Genomic DNA, 18,538 nt, shown 5'->3' on the forward strand with positions numbered 1-18,538 from the left:
TCCACATCTGAGTTCAGGTGGATGAGTGCCAAGAGAAGGCTTTTTGGGCTACGGCAAAAACCAAACAACCTCTCCACTGAACTCGTGCAAGGAAAGCGCCCTACAGGTAGACCACAGCTGCGATACAAGGACATCTGCAAGAGGGATCTGAAGGCCTTAGGGATGGACCTCAACAAGTGGGAAACCCTGGCCTCTGAGCGGCCCGGCTGTGCAGCATGGCCTTTCCCAGTTTGAAGAGACACTTGGCCAACAGTCTGAGGCTAAGAGGCAAAGAAGGAAGGCCCATAGCCAGGGAGACAGACCAGGGACAGACTGCACTTGCTCCCGGTGTGGAAGGGATTGTCACTCCCAGATTGACCTTTTCAGCCACACTAGACGCTGTGCCAGAACCACCTTTCAGAGCGCGATACCATAGTCTTTCGAGACTGAAGGTTGCCAATACCTAATGTCTCCACTGTGGTACACCTTCCCCTTCACTGCCTGCCTTCAGACAAGCCAGGAAGGTAATTTTGTTTAAAGAGGCTTTTATAGGACTCTGATGTCATGCTTCCTGCTGCATCACTTTTCCAAAGACAGAATGTAACTCTCTTTTCTATTTGACTTGCAGACAACAGCAAGCCAGAAGCACAGCTGGCAGCATTCAACTGCTAACATTTTCATTTTTTTCAGTGGAATGCAAAGTGCTTCTTATCTATGAAAGGTCTGTAATGCACAACCCATTAACTCAATTTGCAATCCTCTTTGCACTTACCTGGGAGTAAGTCCCATCAAACTCAGTAGGGCTTGTGTTCTGAGGAATGCACTGGATTGCACTATTGGTCATCTACCCCGTTAATCTCCCTTTGTGGTTACAAAAGTGATCCTCCTGTACTATGAGTAAAAGGACATTAAGCAGACTGAAAGAGCTTCTGGGGTTTTGTGGAAAATTCTGTGTCTGTTTTTCGCTGTGCCATCCTGGAATGGTATTTGAAATGCCACATCATTGCAGTGGTGTTGTTAGTTCTTATTTTTTGGTCCTTTGCTATGTATACATCCTGGCCATTGTTTTCCTATTTGCCTTTTACCTCCAGGTTTCCCAAGGGCAGTTTTTCAAGGTGGGGATAAACTGGCTATCTGACAGCAGCACACTGTGCTGGCATAGGCCTTAATTGTCCTACACATGTCTACTCAGAAGCAAGTCCCATTATATTCAATGGGGATTATTCCCAGGAAGATATAGGATTGCAGCCTCAGAGATATTCATCTATGTTTGTACCAGTGGCATAGCTAGAGGGGGTGCAAAGCACTAAGTTTTGCAGGGAGCCTCACTGTGCCGTACAAGCGGCCCCTCCCCTTCAGAGCCAAATGGAGGTGTACGCCTGACTCCAAAGGGTAGAAGAAGGGACTGCTTGCACATTGTGGTGAGGCTGCCTGCAAAACTTAGTGCTTTGCACCCCCTCTAACTAAGCCACTGGTTTGTTCCAAAGAGATATCTCTTTTTAGATCTCTTTGACGCTTGGGGAGGAAACTCTTAAAACATTTTTATTTCAAGAAGAAAAAGATTGATTGACAGGAAACTGTCACCAGGATTTCCTGCCTGATATTGCCCTGCATATGCATGTTAAATCAACAAGAAAAATAATATAATTTGTTCTCATGTTTCCATGGTGACTAAAGGGAGTAGTAATTCCATCTTTTTTTCAGAGGAAAATTGGTACTTTCGTGATAAATTTAAATTAAAAAGAAAAAGGGACCATGTCTTCAAATACCTGGTTTCATAGTATGGGTATAAGCAATCAACTTCCACGAGGTCTAGTGACATGTCCTAATTAGGTACGCTAGAAAATTAGTTTCAAAATATACAGTCTGGGCAACATTCTCCATAGAAACCACATTTGTGCATTTTTGTTAGCTCTGAATGTCTATCTGCCAAACTAGGCAAGGTGTGCAAGATCTTTCCTAGTCTTCTTTTTCATTACTAAAACAATGCATTGAAAAAATCTAACAGGGTACTCAATTTTCATTTGCTTTCTAAGAACTATAAACTTGGAACTATAAATGTAGAGCTATAAACTATCAGGTCTTGTGGGAACCTAATCTGAATTGGGACAATGGTCCTAGGGTAAAAGCATCTAAACCTCCCCCCACCCCACAACCCAAATCCAAATCACCTCTCCCCCACCCCCAAATTGCTCTTTGCTGCAGAGGTCCTGAAAAAAATCTGGATGGTTACACCAGCTTTGAACCAACTGCCATTTATGGATGCATGTACTCTCTAAAACACTTGCATTCCAAAATTCAGTTTGCATTTAGTGGACTTTAAGGTCCAGATCCTAGAATAAGAGTGTGTTTTGCCGCCAACGACCACAGTTGGTAATCCAGTATTGAGTACAAATTGAGTACACCCTGTGCCTGGGGATATTTAATGTGAACCTTAAATGTGGATAGTGTACCTCTTAAGTAAGTACAATGGGAGAGTAAATAACCATTCAGATTTCATGTGAGTAAATTTTTAGTTCTTACAAAGCAAATGAAAATTGAGAACCCACTTAAATTTTTTCAGTGCAGTGTGCCACCTTGTTACAGATAATCCCTCTCCCCATTTTCTCACCAGAAATGCGTGCTTCCCCGGAAACCTAAGCTCTTATCTCTCCTTGGGTATCAATTCATTGTGTGCCACCTTTCCTAAATGAGTATTAAGTGGTGATTAACTCAAATAGCAGACATAACTGCACGGCATTATTTAAGAATTCTTGGTATGCCTTCGGTTATGGTAAGTCTGTCTCGACACTCGGAGAAATACTTTTTTTGTCTTCCTGAAGAATGTTCCCTCAAAATCAAGTTCTTACAAGAGTGAGCATGCCAGTTGAATAGGAAGACTTGCTTTTAAAGCAAACAGGTTTCGGGTTGTGGGTGGTATGTGTGTATGTGTGTTGTAAGCTTTCTGTATTGGCTGGCCTATTGAGGAACCCCTGAGCATCTGTCCTAGAACTGTGGTGCATTGCAAAGGATTCTGTACCATGGTCTAGTATGTTCATGTTTGGTTTGCGTAGGCCATTGTATTGGGCAAATGGGAACACAAATCATGTTCGAATTTCGCAAGCCCACCAGAAGCATGCCAAACACTCCCTTTCAGCTTCTTGTTGCTTCTCAGAAGCTTGTCCTTCAAGACTGATCTTCTTATTCAAAGTACCCTTGAGAAGCTTTCAAGGAACTCCACCCAGCTTTCCCAGTTTGAAAATCATTTTATTTTTTTAGAGTAATGTACCCAGAGAGACCGAGCTGTTTAAGATTTGCAGATAAGGTTCTCTCCATTAGCCATAGGAAACACAGCAGGTATCCCTGAGGAAATTAACCAAGTTAAATTAAAAACCATATTTTCGAAATAAAGAGTCCTGGAGACATGACAGAGCTAATTGGACCATTAGCCAAATGATGTCGTAGCTGCTTGTGCTTCAGCTGATTCCCGAACTGGTTCCCAAACTGTGAGGCGTGGCTCCCTGGGGAGTTGTGGAAACCAGCCAGGGGAGCCGCGGAATCCTCACAAAAAATATACTGCCCTATACAATGTATAGGATAGCAGCCCTAATGAGGAGCCATGACCAATGGCCCAGAAGATCAGGGGAGCCATTTGTTGAAAAAGTTTGGGAACCTCTGCCCATAGCCCTACAGAAAAGTGTAAAATGGCAAAATCACATAGAATTTAGAATCCTAATTCTTAACAGTAAAACTATGTCTTAGACATCAGTTGTGTTAATGCTTCCGAGGTGCTCAAAAATGGTTGGCAACCTTCAGTCTCAAAAGACTATGGTAGAAGCCTACAGCACCTGGTATTCCCAGGTGGTCTCCCATCCAAGTACTAACCAGGCCTAACTCTGCTTAGCTTCCCAGATCAGGCTAGGGCTCGACACAGGGTAAAGGAACAGGTGAAGGGTGGAGGTGCTCAAGTGGCCTCAGAAGCCCAGTGCAACTCCTGAACTGGATGAAGACCTGGGGATTTCCTTGGAAGGAGACCTAGAGATCTTCCATGTTGCCCTGTGCTTTTGACACCTGCAAAGCATCTTAGATGGGCAGCCCAACAAAACTGAACTTGATCTGCAAAAAGTCAAGCTCCTCCCCGGCTTGATCTGCAAAAAAGAACAGATCATCCCTGACATTGCGCTGAATTTCAAAGCTGCTCAATGAGGTCTGGAAAGAGTCCCCACCCTTTGATCCCGATCAAGACCAATTTTGGTCAGCTACCAAAGCCGGCCAACGTTTGTGCACCCCTGCAGATGATACAAAAGCACCACAAATCCCCAGACTTCTCTGTCCAAGGGAACAAATCCTGTTACATTTTCCCGTCAAACTTTCCGTCAGGGAAAATGGGGAGCACCATTTCCTATTATTTCCCCAGCAAGTCTCTGGGTTTATTCTCCGGAGGGAGATCATGTAAAATAACTCTTCTGGTAGGTGTGGTTGTGTAACTGTGTTGTAGACTCCAAGAAAAAGACAGATTTTTTTCTATCCCCACCCTACAAATTCCTCCTTTTCCCAAGCCTAGTTTCTTGGGCTTGGCCTGGAAGGTGTCCTTGAAGAGCAGAAAGCTGCTTTCAGACTTTTGAAAGCATCGTGCCCAAGTCAGACACACAAGTGAGAGCCAAGGAGTTTTGCTAGAAATAGCCGCTGATTGTCACAAACTGCTTTGCTCCCTGCTGTTTTTTCCCTTTGGTGTGTGTGGTTTTTTTTTTCTTTTTAGTTGCACAAAAAAAGTGTGCGCACAAAAAGCTTATTCACTGTTTCACATTTTCCAGCTTTGGTGGCCGTTTTTTTCTTTCCTAGCCAACGGAGAGATTTAGCGGCTGGGCTCTTGTCCAAGCCAATCAGAACGCCAGAATGGTAAGGAGGAGAGAGAGGACTAACAGTCTGATCCCGTTCAAATCCAATTTTTTTCAGTGGCACCTAAGGCTAAACTACACTTTATGCTAAGCATGTATTTAATGCTGGTGTGCTTGGCATTTAATCTTTAAATAGCAGCTGCAAGGGGGGGAGCTGTGATTGGGAAGGGGGCTTTCACTCTTTTTTCCCCCCTGGCCTTGGTCTGCATATCCCTTCCCCAAGTGGTTATTTTCCTTTACTGCCTATAGGAACTGCCTTCCAGGGTAAATAACAGCCCTGAAAGAAGGGAATGCCAAGCTCTCTCATCCCATTTAATAAATGAGTGCCATCTAATAAATGAGTACTATGATTAATGGCACCCTAAACAGATCGGCCCTAAACAGAATGTTTGTTTCTTTAGCACTTGAGGGTGGACCACTTGCTGTTTTGGTGAATGTGCATTCTCAAACCATTTATGGAGATACAGGTCCGTCCTCATTATCCATGAGTTTGCGATCCACGGATTTGATTCAACGTGAATTGCAAGCCTGTGCTGGAGGGCCTCAAAGGACCTCTGAGACGCGACCAGAAGTCACATGTAGGAGGTCTTTTGAGGCATGGGGGTGCCACACGCAACCTCCCTGTGCCTCTGGAGTTCTCAGAAGGCTTCCTAGAGGCCTCCAAAACACACCTCCAGATCTGTGGATCTATGTCCTTTGCCATCAGTCCTGTAAAAACAGTCACTTTACTGGTCTGGCCCTTGCATTCCAGGGAGGCACCTTGCACAGGTGCTCAAATGTGTCTCCTGCACGATTTGATTAAAAGGAAATGATCAGAGATAAAATATTTGTCATGTAACAAGATAGAGGAATTTCCTGGGGAGAATCGTTGCGCAAGGAACAGATCGAAACACATTCTTTGCATCTGTTAATTGTTGCCTGCAAATAATACTTCCCCTGCTGCATGGAGGGACACTCAGTCCTTCTTTTCACACACCTCACTGTGCAGCTGCAGGTTCGTGCCAGCTGGCCTGCCCCCCCCCCCAGGAGCATATAACAGCTGACTTCACCCTTTGTGGACTGGATAGTTTGCAAGAGCAGGTCCTACACCCTCATCACCTTATGTGCATGGGACTTCTGCTTGCACACTGGAACCCCAGCACAACCATGGCCTTGAAAGGTGCTGGTGGCTGAATTCTAATCAGGAACCATGGCCAGCTGGTGTGTGCATGGAGGGGGAGCCTGAGGAAAAGGGCCGTGGGGGTGCGAACTCTGTCTTGCTTAGTAACATGCAGCTCTGCCTCAATATTCCCACCCACCTCAGTTATTTTTCAAGATTTCTGTGGGGTTATTTGGCAACCCTGCATGATTAATCTGAAATATTTGGCTGCAGGCAGCGATCTGGTCACATGGATGAAGTCGAGAAAAACTGGAAGTCCAGCACATTCCTTTCTGATGAAACATCTGCAGCACAAGGACTGGCTTTTAAAGCAAAAGCTTAGGTTTTGCTCCAAAGACCTGAGGGGGAAGCAGCAGTGGGAAGCAGTGGGGAAAGCAAGTACCACCCTAGGGCTGAGAGAGCAGCCCCATAAGTTTTGAACAGCTATCAAAGCTTTGATCCATCTGAGAGCATCTATCAGTGTTTTGAAAATGTAAAAACTAATGAAGAAGTTTCACTGTAACTTCAGAATTTTATGAAGGGAAGAATATGTCCTTTTAATTTTGAACAGGACAGAGTATAGGACAGGGCTGCTTGAACCACTGCTCAGGCCTACTGCTTTGTCATTTCCACTATGTCTTTTTTGAGATGCGGCAACCAGAACTGGATGTAATACTCCAGGTATAGTTCTGTTCAGGACTCTGCACAGCAAAGGTTACTGAGGAGGGAGACCCCCCACAGTCTCTACAGGTGCAGCAAAGTGCAGAGAAGGCTTAGGCTTGCACTGTCAATCTCCCACCTGCTACTTGGAAATGATGCTGTGTACCTTATAGGATTTTTATAAGAATTACAACCAATTGCTTGAAAGCACTATACAAATGTACAAATGAATATACAAATGAATGAACCACTGCTTCATTCCTTTCTGATGAAACATCTGCAGCACAAGGACTGGCTTTTAAAGCAAAAGCTTAGGTTTTGCTCCAAAGACGAGGGGGAAGCAGCAGTGGGAAGCAGTGGGGAAAGCAAGTACCACCCTAGGGCTGAGAGAGCAGCCCCATAAGTTTTGAACAGCTATCAAAGCTTTGATCCATCTGAGAGCATCTATCAGTGTTTTGAAAATGTAAAAACTAATGAAGAAGTTTCACTGTAACTTCAGAATTTTATGAAGGGAAGAATATGTCCTTTTAATTTTGAACAGGACAGAGTATAGGATAGGGCTGCTTGAACCACTGCTCAGGGCCGGATCCGGGGTTCAGATGAATCCGTCCACCTGGTGAGCGGATCTTACTGTTCCACCTGGATGCCACATGTAGTCCTTCATGATTGGGGGACAGTGGGCAGCTGCATCTGCCTGGACAGTCTATCACACAGCCTTGTGGGATGTCAGCACACGTGACTGCCCAGATCATCTCTGTCCCCTGATTGTGGAAGACTACATGCAGCACTTGGGTAGAACAGGAAGATGCAATCTGAACGGGGACTGCTTTTCCATTGTGCAGTGGTGGCGAATGTGGCCACCACTAGCTTCGGCGGCCTGCCACCTGCCCTTAAAGAAAGCTGTTCTTCTCAAGTGTGTGGAGGCAGGCTGCACATGCCCAGAAGTACATCATTATATAAGTTCTTACGTAAGGTTAAGGTTGTAAGTTGCATAGGCTTACAAATGCATACGTTTCTTAAGAGCTCCTTAAGCAGCTCTTAAGAAAGAAAATTGCAGGAGCCACCAGCCATAGCAGAGATGATTTAACTGAATTAAATAGTAAAATTTTAAAGGAACAGTATAGTTAGATAGTTGGCAACCTTCAGTCTCGAGAGACTATGGTATCGCGCTCTGAATTGTAGTTCCAGATAGTTGAGGAACTACTTGCTGGAGGTGATTATTTGAACTGCAGTTGTGACAAGGGACAGAGTGTAGCCTTTTGTTTGCCTGTTTCTGCCCAATACCAACTGGGGGGATGTAAGATCGTTAATATTAATACATACATTTGTATAGTGCTTTCAAGCAACTGGTTGTAATTCTTATAAAAATTCTATAAGGTACACAGCATCATTTCCAAGTAGCAGGTGGGAGATTGACAGTGCAAGCCTAAGCCTTCTCTGCATTTTGCTGCACCTGTAGAGACTGTGGGGGGTCTCCCTCCTCAGTAACCTTTGCTGTGCAGAGTCCTGAACAGAACTATACCTAGAGTATTACATCCAGTTCTGGTTGCTGCATCTCAAAAAAGACATAGTGGAAATGGGAAAGGTGCAAAAGAGAGCGACTAAGATGATTACTGGGCTGGGGCACCTTCCTTATGAGGAAAGGCTACAGCGTTTGGGCCTCTTCAGCCTAGAAAAGAGACACCTGAGGGGAGACATGATTGAGACATACAAAATTATGCAGGGGAAGGATAAAGTGGATAGAGAGATGCTCTTTACACTCTCACATAACACCAGAACCAGGGGACATCCACCAAAATTGAGTGTTTGGAGAGTTAGGACAGACAAAAGAAAATATATTTCTTTACTCGGCATGTGGTTGGTCTGTGGAACTCCTTGCCACAGGATGTGGTGATGGCATCTGGCCTAGATGCCTTTAAAAGGAGACTGGACAAATTTCTGGAGGAAAAGCCCATCACAGGTTACAGGCCATGATGGGTATGTGTAACCTCCTGGTTAGGCTACCTTAGAATGCGGGATGCAAGGGAGGGCACCAGGATGCAGGTCTCTTGCTGTCTTTTGTGCTCCCTGGGGCATCTGGTGGGCCACTGTGAGATCCAGGAAGCTGGACTAGACGGGTCTATGACCTGATCCAATGAGGCTGTTCTTATGCATTCTCCTATATTTACAGTATAATCCTATGCATATCTACTCAGAAGTAAGTCCCATTGGGTTCAATGGGGCTTACTTCCAGGAAAGTGTGTATAGGATTGCAGCCTTAGAGGGTTAATCTGCCCTAATGTTCAGTACAACCTCCTGCATGTTTACTCAGAATTAAATTTGATTGCATTTAATAGGGCTTACTCCCATTTAAGTATACATGGCATTGCATCTCTATTTTTTCTCATTTATCAGTTTGTAAAAATTTTGAGTCACTTCTCTGTTTAAAAAAAAAAAAGACTATTGAAATGTCTTATAAATTCACAAAACAAGTCATGAAGACAGACAAAATAAGAAAGCAGCCTAATCAAAAATGACATTTTAAATGTCAAGAACTCAAAACTGTCATTGTTAGAATTTAAAAAAAAAAAATACTGGTCTAGTCCTAAAATTATTCAAACAAATTGTTGCTGACTCATATTCAGTTTGGTTACAAACTGAGTCATATCCATGTGCTTTTCCTAAAGTCCCCTTAACTGAAATCCTGATAAGTCTCTCCTTCTCTGTATAGTTTTAAAAAAACATAACGAGCCAGAAGACCAATTAATTTCAATAGTGTTCAGTTGTTCAGTCTCTCCTTTTATTTCATTCAAGCTGCAATCCTATGCATACTTACCTAGGAGTAAGACTGAGTTCAGTGAGACTTACCTCTGAGTAAGCACACATAGGATTTTGCTATCAGTCTCCTAAATCTATCCCTTCTGTGCCTTGATCATGCAACTTTATTGGGTTGACTCATAGAATATGTCCTGATTATTTTGTCCCCAAACTTTTCAACAATCCATTATGAGATGATACGTGATCGACAGCCAATGCTATTCCTTCCATTTAGCACAAACTAGACCAGCTTCATTGCTTGATAGGATTCAGCTGCTGACTTGGTGGTGCCACAAATTAGGTCTGCAGAACCTATGATGATTGAGCATTTAAAGTGAAGTACTTTGATCAGAGAGCTTTATTTCTACAAGTGGGTCTCCAAATCAGCTTTGTATGTTTCACTAGATAAACATGAAGCTCCCAATAAATGTCTTGAGATCTTTAAACCATGCCAATTGCCCACTAGTCCTTGTTGCAAACTGGAATGATTAGAAGTAGAGGTGTTGGTTTCTGGTGAGTAAGATAGGATTACAGCTGAAGTCTTACTGAACACAATGGGACTACTTCTGAATAAAATAAATAACACTGTTTTCAAACACCTCTAATTATAGGCCCATCAGAGATGCTTCAGCCTACATACAGTGCAAATGGAGGTGGGGGAAAAGACCACAAAAGAAAAGATGACTGTTTCCTAGGGAGTCCTGTTTTTGGGCTCCTTGTATAGGGCAAAATCCATAGAACTGAGAGAGCAGGAAGATCTATCCTGCAATAGGCTGATAAGTGTTCTTGCTGGAACTTCAGAGCTTGCATATAGACTGAGCAAACACTGTCTCTAGCTTAGATTGGGTCACCAGTTTCTTGGAGGGGAGGGAACTCCTCTCTCTGAAATATGTCACAGTGTGGAAACATTCAGGTCATTTTCATGTCTGTTTCTCCTCTCTCCCCTTTTTAGAAGCATTCCACCAAAATGTCGGCCAAGAAGGAAGGTGCGCACAAGAAATGGGCTGCGTTGAAGGAGAAGCTGGGGCCCCAGGACTCCGATCAAACCGAGGCCAACCTTGAAAATGCGGAGCCAGAGCTTTGCATCCGCCTCTTGCAAATGCCCTCCGTGGTGAACTACTCCGGGCTCAAAAAGCGACTGGAGAGCAGCGATGACTGCTGGATGGTCCAGTTTCTGGAGCTCTGTGGCTTGGATCTTCTGCTGGAAGCATTGGACAGGTTGTCTGGGAGGGGAGTCTCCAGGATCTCCGATGCGCTGCTGCAGCTGACCTGCATTAACTGTGTGCGAGCGGTAATGAACTCCCAGCAAGGCATTGAATACATTGTGAGCAACGAAGGCTATGTCAGGAAACTTTCCCAAGGTGAGAGCAATCTTATCTTTGCACGCACAATGAGGCAAATAAGTTATTTCAATTCACATCTGTGCAACTTTAAAACTGGAGTCCTGTTCACTAGGAGGTTGAATGCAGCCCACTGAAAGCAACAGAACTTCTAACAAAATGTGCTTAGATGTAGTTTGCAGCTGCAATCCTATACGATGCATGTATAAGTCCCATTAAAAAATAAATGGGACTCACTTCTGAGTAAACCTGTTTAAGGTGTGCTAGTGAAGATGCACAGTGCTGTACAATTTGTACTTAATTCTTAAGCACACTGACTAATACCATACAGTGGTGTACAAAGGTCATTTTACACCTGGGGCCTATACCTTTTTGGCACCCTCCCCATGACAAAATTATTTTCAGTAATAGTCATGATATGTAATGAATAATAATGGCCAGAGAAGAAGAGCAAACAGTGAACGTTTTCTTTTATTGATCGTGTATATATAATAAGTTTCACATATGTAGTGAACATTAGAGATCATAACCCAAAACAGAGAAGGCATACCCATCAAGACGATATGCAGTGGGCTTGTGATCTATCATACATACAAAAGCAGTTGTGTTGCAATATAGAAGCAAGGCAAAACATACGTACATTTATGAAGAATACATTTGATTTTCTGGAATGCTTGCAATAAGCTGTTTATTCCCAGTGGTAATCCCAGTGTAATCCACTTTTTATTACATAAGACAGTTGCGTTTTCCTTTTCTGGTTTTTTGGCTATAATTTGGATAGCGTGGAGATATTTCAACATGGTTTGTTTCACTACATTCTGCATGAAATTACACATCGAATGAAATATAACTTGATGGTAATATTCAAAAATATCAAGATTTTAAAAGTCAGGATGCAGCCTCTGTCACTCCCCTGCAGTTTGTCACCTGGGGCCCGCAACCCCCTAGCCCCCATTTGTATGCCACTGCATAATTATGCCATTATTATTCCCATTTTAGGGCAGGAAAGCTAATATTAATGGAGAGTGTTTTACTAAGGCCCATTTAGTGTATTGCCTGCTAATCTGGGATTTTAATCTTAAATCTCTTGCATACAAATTCAGTTATCTGTACATAGGATTACTCTTGGATTAAGATTAAATTAATTTTATGTACAGTCAGCTCTGATGTGTTGAGTTGATCTTGTGCAAACAGAAGGCACTTTCGTTTGCCCAAAGGGACGGCAACTTTTCGCTATTCCTTCCTGCCCCTGGCAGCTTCCCCCCCCCCCCAAAAAAAAAAAATGTTCGGTGCTCCTCCAGAGACGTTCTCAATGCTCTGGAGTGAATTTGGGAAGGTTGCAGGGAAGGAGGAGGCGGGGAACTGACCTTGCAGGAACTGTCTTCCACCCACACTTCTTAGGGTACAACCCATTGTTAATTCATGTCTTTAACCAAACTTCAGACAAATAAAATAAGAACCATTGTTACCCCAAACCCTGTTTCCTCTCCGCTGCACAGCTGGAACTGAAACCCTGTTGAGCTTTCGCTCTGCAGCCCCAGCAATAATGCTGATGTCATAACCAAACACTCTAGAACTAGCCCCAGTCAGTCACTGTACAGATGGGCACACTCACATTTGCTCCCAAGCCCACTGTGTTTATCAGAGGACTCAGAAGAGGCATGGTCTTTTTGCAAATGCATTTTGCAAATGGTAAGAAGCAGCATGGTGTCTCTTGCTAGTCTTTCCTTCTCCATACCCCAGTGCAAATGAGAAAAGACCCTGCTTCTTTGTCAAGCCCCCAGCACTTGCGGGATGCACAAGGAGAGGCAAGGATTTATCTCTTGTGTACTGAGGCCTGGACAATGTAAGCATATGGCAGAGCTCAGGGGAGGGCTGCTGTTCCATCTTTCCATGCCAGAGGATCAGAGACAGGCAAGGAAATTTGTGGATACCTATACCAAAGCATTTTCCCAGCTGTTGTCTCAGGGATATCATTGCACTTGCCATCTTGCAAGCAGACTGACATTGGCCCTCTGTTTCTGCAGCCCTGGACACCTCCAACGTTATGGTCAAGAAGCAGGTGTTTGAACTCCTGGCGGCTCTCTGCATTTACTCGGTGGATGGTCATGCGCTGGCCCTGGATGCTTTGGAGCATTACAAGGCAAGCAAAACCTCATCAAATGTACAATTCATAGCATGGGATGGGCCCTTGCAGGATCTGACAAAAGGGCCGATTAAGCCAAGCATGCTGTTTCTCACAGTGGCCATCCAGGTGCCTCCGAGAAGCTGAACAGCAGGCAGAAATCTATAGAAAGTCAAAACTGGAAAGTCCTTAGAGGTCATCTAGTCCAGCCCACTCATCAGTTCGAACAGTTGTTACAGCATTCCTGATAGGTGGCCTTCCAACCTCTACTTTGAACACCAACAAGGGACAGCCCACTACTGCTTGAGGCAAACGGTTTCAGAGCTAGATACCTTTACTGTTAGGAAATTCCTCCTTGAGTCTAGACTTAAATGTACTTTCTTTTAGCTTCAGCCTATTCGTTCTAATTTTGCCCACAGGAGTCACAGAGAACAGAGTCTTCCCCTTTCTCTGTGTAACAGCCCTTCAGGTGCTTGAAGACAGTGATTGTATCTCCCTTGCGTCTTTTCAGGGCTAAAAAGCCAAACTCTTTTAAATTTCTTTTAAGAGGCAAGTTGGTGTATTGTTTCTGGTGTTGGACTTAGTCCTGGAAGATTCAGGTTCAAATTTCCACTCAGCCATGAAGCTGTCTGGATGACTTTGGGTCAGTCACTGTCTTTCAGCCTCATCTACCTCACAGGGATATTCTGAAGACCCGCCACTTCCCCGTCCCCCCTACCCAGTTTCACCACATCCCCACCCACCCCTAGTGCTACCTTACCTGTTATGGTGGGGGCAGTGGGGTCTGGCAGTGGAATTATGGCACTGCTGTTTCCTGCTCATGAATACAAGCAAAAACATGGTAGAAAACCTTGCCACTTGCTTAGCTGCCTGTCAGTATTGGATCAAAGTGTCTCTTAGAGTACAACCCATGTGAACTGAGGTGCTCTTCAGACATGATTTGGCGTGTCTGTGATTTGCCTTCTGTATTCCCAGACGGTGAAAAACCAACAGTACCGCTTCAGTGTCATCATGAACGAGCTCACGGCCACAGACAATGTTCCGTACATGATCACGCTCTTGAGTGCCATCAACGCGGTTATTCTGGGGACAGAAGAACTTGGAGCCAGGACACAGCTTCGGAATGAGTTCATTGGTAAGAGCTGTGATCCATTCAAATGTTCTGGGGAGCCGTAAGCTTTGGCTCTGGGTTTCCCAGTTGCACCAGTAAGGGCTTCAGCAAGAAGAGTGCTAGAACAGAAGGGAAAACTCAGAATGTTTTAGTCTTCTGGCCCAGCTTTGTGCCACATTTAAAAACCTTGGCCAAAACCACTTTTAAGCCACTTCTGCCCAACGTTGCATATATGCAACAGGGATCAAATGTGTACAGATGTGGGCTGGGCAGAAATGAATTAAAACTGCACAGTTATGTACAATTTTCTTAGAATCCCACTGAGCCCATTGGAGCATGCTTCTGAGTAAACACGCAAAGCAGTGCACTGTATAACTAAATAATTGGTAAATGACTATCTATCACAAGTCTGCACATGCTCAGGAAACCTGTCCAGGATCTGCAAAGGTGAGAGGAAGTCACAGCATCTAGTGGGCCTCAATATGTGGTTGCCAGGCTGTATGGGGGCTTTGTGGTTCTGCTGTTCTGCCAGGGGCAGGACAGACCACAAAGCTTCTAACCCAGACTAGGATCAGAGTCAGTCCAACAGCAAGGAAGAGGTGAGGAGAACTGCTTGGCTGCTCTATTAGGTTGTTCAGGCTCCTGGATCGGCTTAAAGGCAAGGGTTTTGTAAGGTCTGAGGAGGGGTCAGCTAATTACACCCAGGCTGCATCTGTTTACTACATCTAGCCCATCATTGTCCTCTAGAGGGTGCCCTTTCTACAGGCAACAGATTCATTTGATTTTTAATGTCATTTCTTTTCGTACAAATAGTTATTAAAACTATTAGAAAGTGCCATGTTGGATGTAGCTTATATCCAGTGAATTATAATCTCAGTACCTTTTTCCCCCCATTTGCTCCTCCCCAGGTCTCCAGTTGCTGGATATTTTAACCAAGCTGCGGTGAGTGATTTATTAGCTCCTTAGATATATTAAGATTTATTTTACAACAGCGTAATCCAGTGGTGCACAGAACGTTGGGACGTTTCCTTATCAGTGCAAATTCTCAGACCACTCATTTGGTCTTTGGTTATTTCTTTGTAGCCCCACCTGCTCTCGTGGCATAATCATGCAAGCTGAACAGCCACAGCAGAAGACAGGAAGTGGGCTTGAACAGACTTGCACCTCAAAAGCATTTCCTTGGAGTAGATGGGCTGTGCTGACATTCAAGCTCTGACTGATCAGGTTCCATGAAGTTAGACTGACTGACACTGGTCTCCTTTTTTGTGTGTTTGCTTGCTTGTTTTTTCAGTTCCTTCAACCACCTTCTTCTCCTTACTCTTTTTTCTTCTAGATGTGCATTTGAGGGTTTTTTTTTTTCTACGATGGGGACTAGAAACATACTTTTTAAATAAAGTAATTGGCTCAGATTCTAACCTCATCAGGTGTATTGAAACTTCAGCCAAAACAACCCTAGGCCCCAGCCAACCCAGGTTTCAGCTTAAGACAACTTCTACCTCGCCCTGACCCTGTTTCGGATGTAATGCTAAACCCTGGTTTAATGTTATGTGTTCATGAAGTTCCCTCTGAAGTTCATGAGTTCCCTGAAGTGCATGAGTTCCTTCACCCCACCTTCACATGCAAGGGGATGAGATTTAAAGCTTCCATTCACAGTATTTATCACAATATATATTTCAAATCATAGTTAGTTAACAAACCAGGATTCGAAATCACCCAGGTTGATAGCCTTCCATGCTTGGATGAAACAGGAAACTGTGGTTTGGGCCAAGCCACACATGGAGGGCTAAATCTCTTCCTACTGAATATAAAAAAGGGGAAGAAAGGGAACTCATGTGTCCAAGGCTCATGCCTGCTTGTGCACATAATGCTAAACTGTGGTTTAACCAGGGACGGACTGCACTTGCTCCCAGTGTGGAAGGGATTGTCACTCCCGTATCGGCCTTTTCAGCCACACTAGATGCTGTGCCAGAACCACCATTCAGAGCGCGATACCAGAGTCTTTCGAGACTGATGGTTGCCAGCTGAGCAGAAGGAACTGTCTGTGTGTGCATACCTGCAAATATGTGAAGCTATACCCACCAGAAAGTCACTTGTATTAATTTGATGTATTTTTTTAAATGTAAGTAACCACACCATTTTCTGTCCTGTAGATTTCTCTGCTGAGATTTTTCTGTGTGTGTGTGTGTGTGTGTGTGAGAGAGAGAGAGAGAGAGAGAGAGAGAGAGAGAGAGAGAAAGAGAGTTGGGGTCTACTCTTTCCAACTCGTTCACGTTTAGGGAACATCCACTAAAGCCAACAGATTCCACTTTGGGTCTGGAATTGAACTTAAAGCTTTTGATGATAACCAGCTGTGTGTCTCTGGATTATTTCAGTCATGGTATCAATCTGATGTCCTTTAAGAGAATCATGGTGGCCCACTATAAACCATGGTGTGCTGTGTTCCCCCCTCCCCCATAGTGTTAGATTGTGCAGTGTAAAAAAATATTTCCCTTAGGAGCCCGTATTTCAGTTGCAGTTACAGCCATGTAGATTCCTAGATGAACACTTGACATAGATATATATTGTGATTTATAGCTGAACTCAAGGCTCCCCTTCCACAAATCAATGCACTTAACAGTTTCTCTCAAGTAAGTATAGAAGAAATTTCTGTTTCTATGTGAAAAGTAAAGGTGTTTTTTTAATAATGCTTGAAAAGGACAGTGGCAAGAAAAACTTCTTCTACCTGTGTGTCCATGGAACATTCAGTTATATGTCACCTTTGTTGGGGACTGTGCTGAAATTTTGCATCATGTGCCTTCCACAGTGACATAGAAGATGTGGATCTGCTTATCCAGTGTGAGACGTTTGAGGATGCCAAGTCTGAAGACGACGAGGAATTGTTACGGATATGTGATGGGATTGACATGAGCAACCATCAAGAGGTTTTCTCTTCGCTGTTCAATAAAGTAAGTGGGAAGTTTTTTAGAATAGGCAGTGTGGTTTAGTGGTTAGTGGGGAAGCCCACATTCAAATACCCACTCAGCCTTAAAGCTCACCAGGGGACCCTGAACTATTTACATAGTATCTCAGTGTAACTTACATCACAGCATTGCTTTATGGATAAAATGAGGAAGGAGGAAAACCTTTCTCCTTAGAGCAGCTATTTTCAACATTTTTCTGCTCATGCCACACTGACTTCTATGGTCTGCTCTGTGGTCTTCGCCTCTTATGGTGTCACTTCCGGCTTCTAGAGGACTCTTCTGGGTTCTGCAGCTCTGTTTTTAGGGCAACTGTCTGTAGTAACAATTGTCTGTCCCTTTTCCTCTGCCAGCAGAGCACGCAGGAAAGAGGGACAGACAATTCATTACTATAGACAGTTGCCCTAAAAACAGAGCCACAGAATAATAATAATAATAATAACAGGTATTTATATACCGCCTTTCTTGGTCTTTATTCAAGACTTTATTCAAGGCGGTTTACATAGGCAGGCTTTATTAAATCCCTTATTAAATAGGGATTTTTGCAATTACAGAACCCAGAAGTGTGTTTCAACAATTTTCAGTCGCTATGCTCCAAAGTCCCGTGGCCCACCTGCCAACCTTTCAGGGCACACCAGTGTGCCATAGCACACTGGTTGAAAATTGTTGCCTTGGTAGTTTATAAAAGGAACTAATTAACAATATGTATTAATGTTAATCCAGTAATATATCTCTTATTTCCAAAGAACCAACTTGTCTTTTAGCCACTATATGTTTGTAGTTGTTTTTCTTCAGTTTTATTTTAGTTTGGTTGCTTGAAATTGCTGTAAATTTCTCCATATTATATGAAGAGAGAGCAGAAAGAGAGTGAAGCTCTTTCGAAAATACAGAAAAATGATAAATTTGGGCTTATGATGGCATAGGATTGCATAGTAGGAATGGCATAATTATTATGCAAAAATGGATATCAATGTAATTTGCAGGTGACTGCTTTATGTTTCAGGTGAGCAGCTTCCCAGCCTCTGTCCAACTCCTGTCCATTCTCCAGAGCCTCCTGCATCTAGAACCTTCCCATCGCTCCAGTTTACTGCTCTGGGAATCCTTGGAAATTTTAGTTAACAGAGCCATCTTGCTTGCCAACGACAGTAAGTTTGAAGCACACTTTAGCCTCTGATATGGTGTATGGCGCAAGGAGGTTAAACATGACAACATCCAGGTGCTTACCTTCTCTTGTACGTTTTAATCTCTTGTATGTTTTAATCCTGTCCAGGGATGCTTTTTAATGACTGCATTGAGAGTGCAGTGCTCCATCCTGGCAGGGCCTGTTCTTTCATACCAAGAACTTGCTATCCAACAAAGGACGACTTTACATTATATTTTTCCCTGAATACAATGAGTGTATAAACTCCTGTTCTTTAACCTGGCATTTACTAGAAAGATGTGTAACACCATTTGCTTTTCCCTGCTCCAGGGTATGAACCAAGCTCAAAGGAGAGAAATTCTTCTGCAAAAATTGTTCTGATGCTTCTACTCATCTCAGTAGTCTAGCTGGGTG

The 18,538-nt window shown here is 43.6% G+C and overlaps 1 protein-coding gene across 2 annotated transcripts in view; it reads left to right on the forward strand.

Annotated features, from left to right (window-relative positions):
* Positions 1-18,538, forward strand: part of INF2 (inverted formin 2) — a 75,805-nt gene that overhangs the window by 30,819 nt on the left and 26,448 nt on the right. For both annotated transcript variants that reach the window (XM_066629475.1, XM_066629479.1), the window contains exons 2-7: positions 10,403-10,811; positions 12,818-12,933; positions 13,891-14,050; positions 14,935-14,968; positions 16,830-16,971; positions 17,987-18,128. In XM_066629475.1, coding sequence (XP_066485572.1) covers positions 10,418-10,811; positions 12,818-12,933; positions 13,891-14,050; positions 14,935-14,968; positions 16,830-16,971; positions 17,987-18,128 — 988 coding nt within the window. In that variant the 5' untranslated portion in view covers positions 10,403-10,417. The remainder of the gene's footprint in view (positions 1-10,402; positions 10,812-12,817; positions 12,934-13,890; positions 14,051-14,934; positions 14,969-16,829; positions 16,972-17,986; positions 18,129-18,538) is intronic.

The sequence above is a fragment of the Tiliqua scincoides genome, chromosome 1, assembly GCF_035046505.1.
Source record: "Tiliqua scincoides isolate rTilSci1 chromosome 1, rTilSci1.hap2, whole genome shotgun sequence".
Classification (NCBI taxonomy): domain Eukaryota; kingdom Metazoa; phylum Chordata; class Lepidosauria; order Squamata; family Scincidae; genus Tiliqua; species Tiliqua scincoides.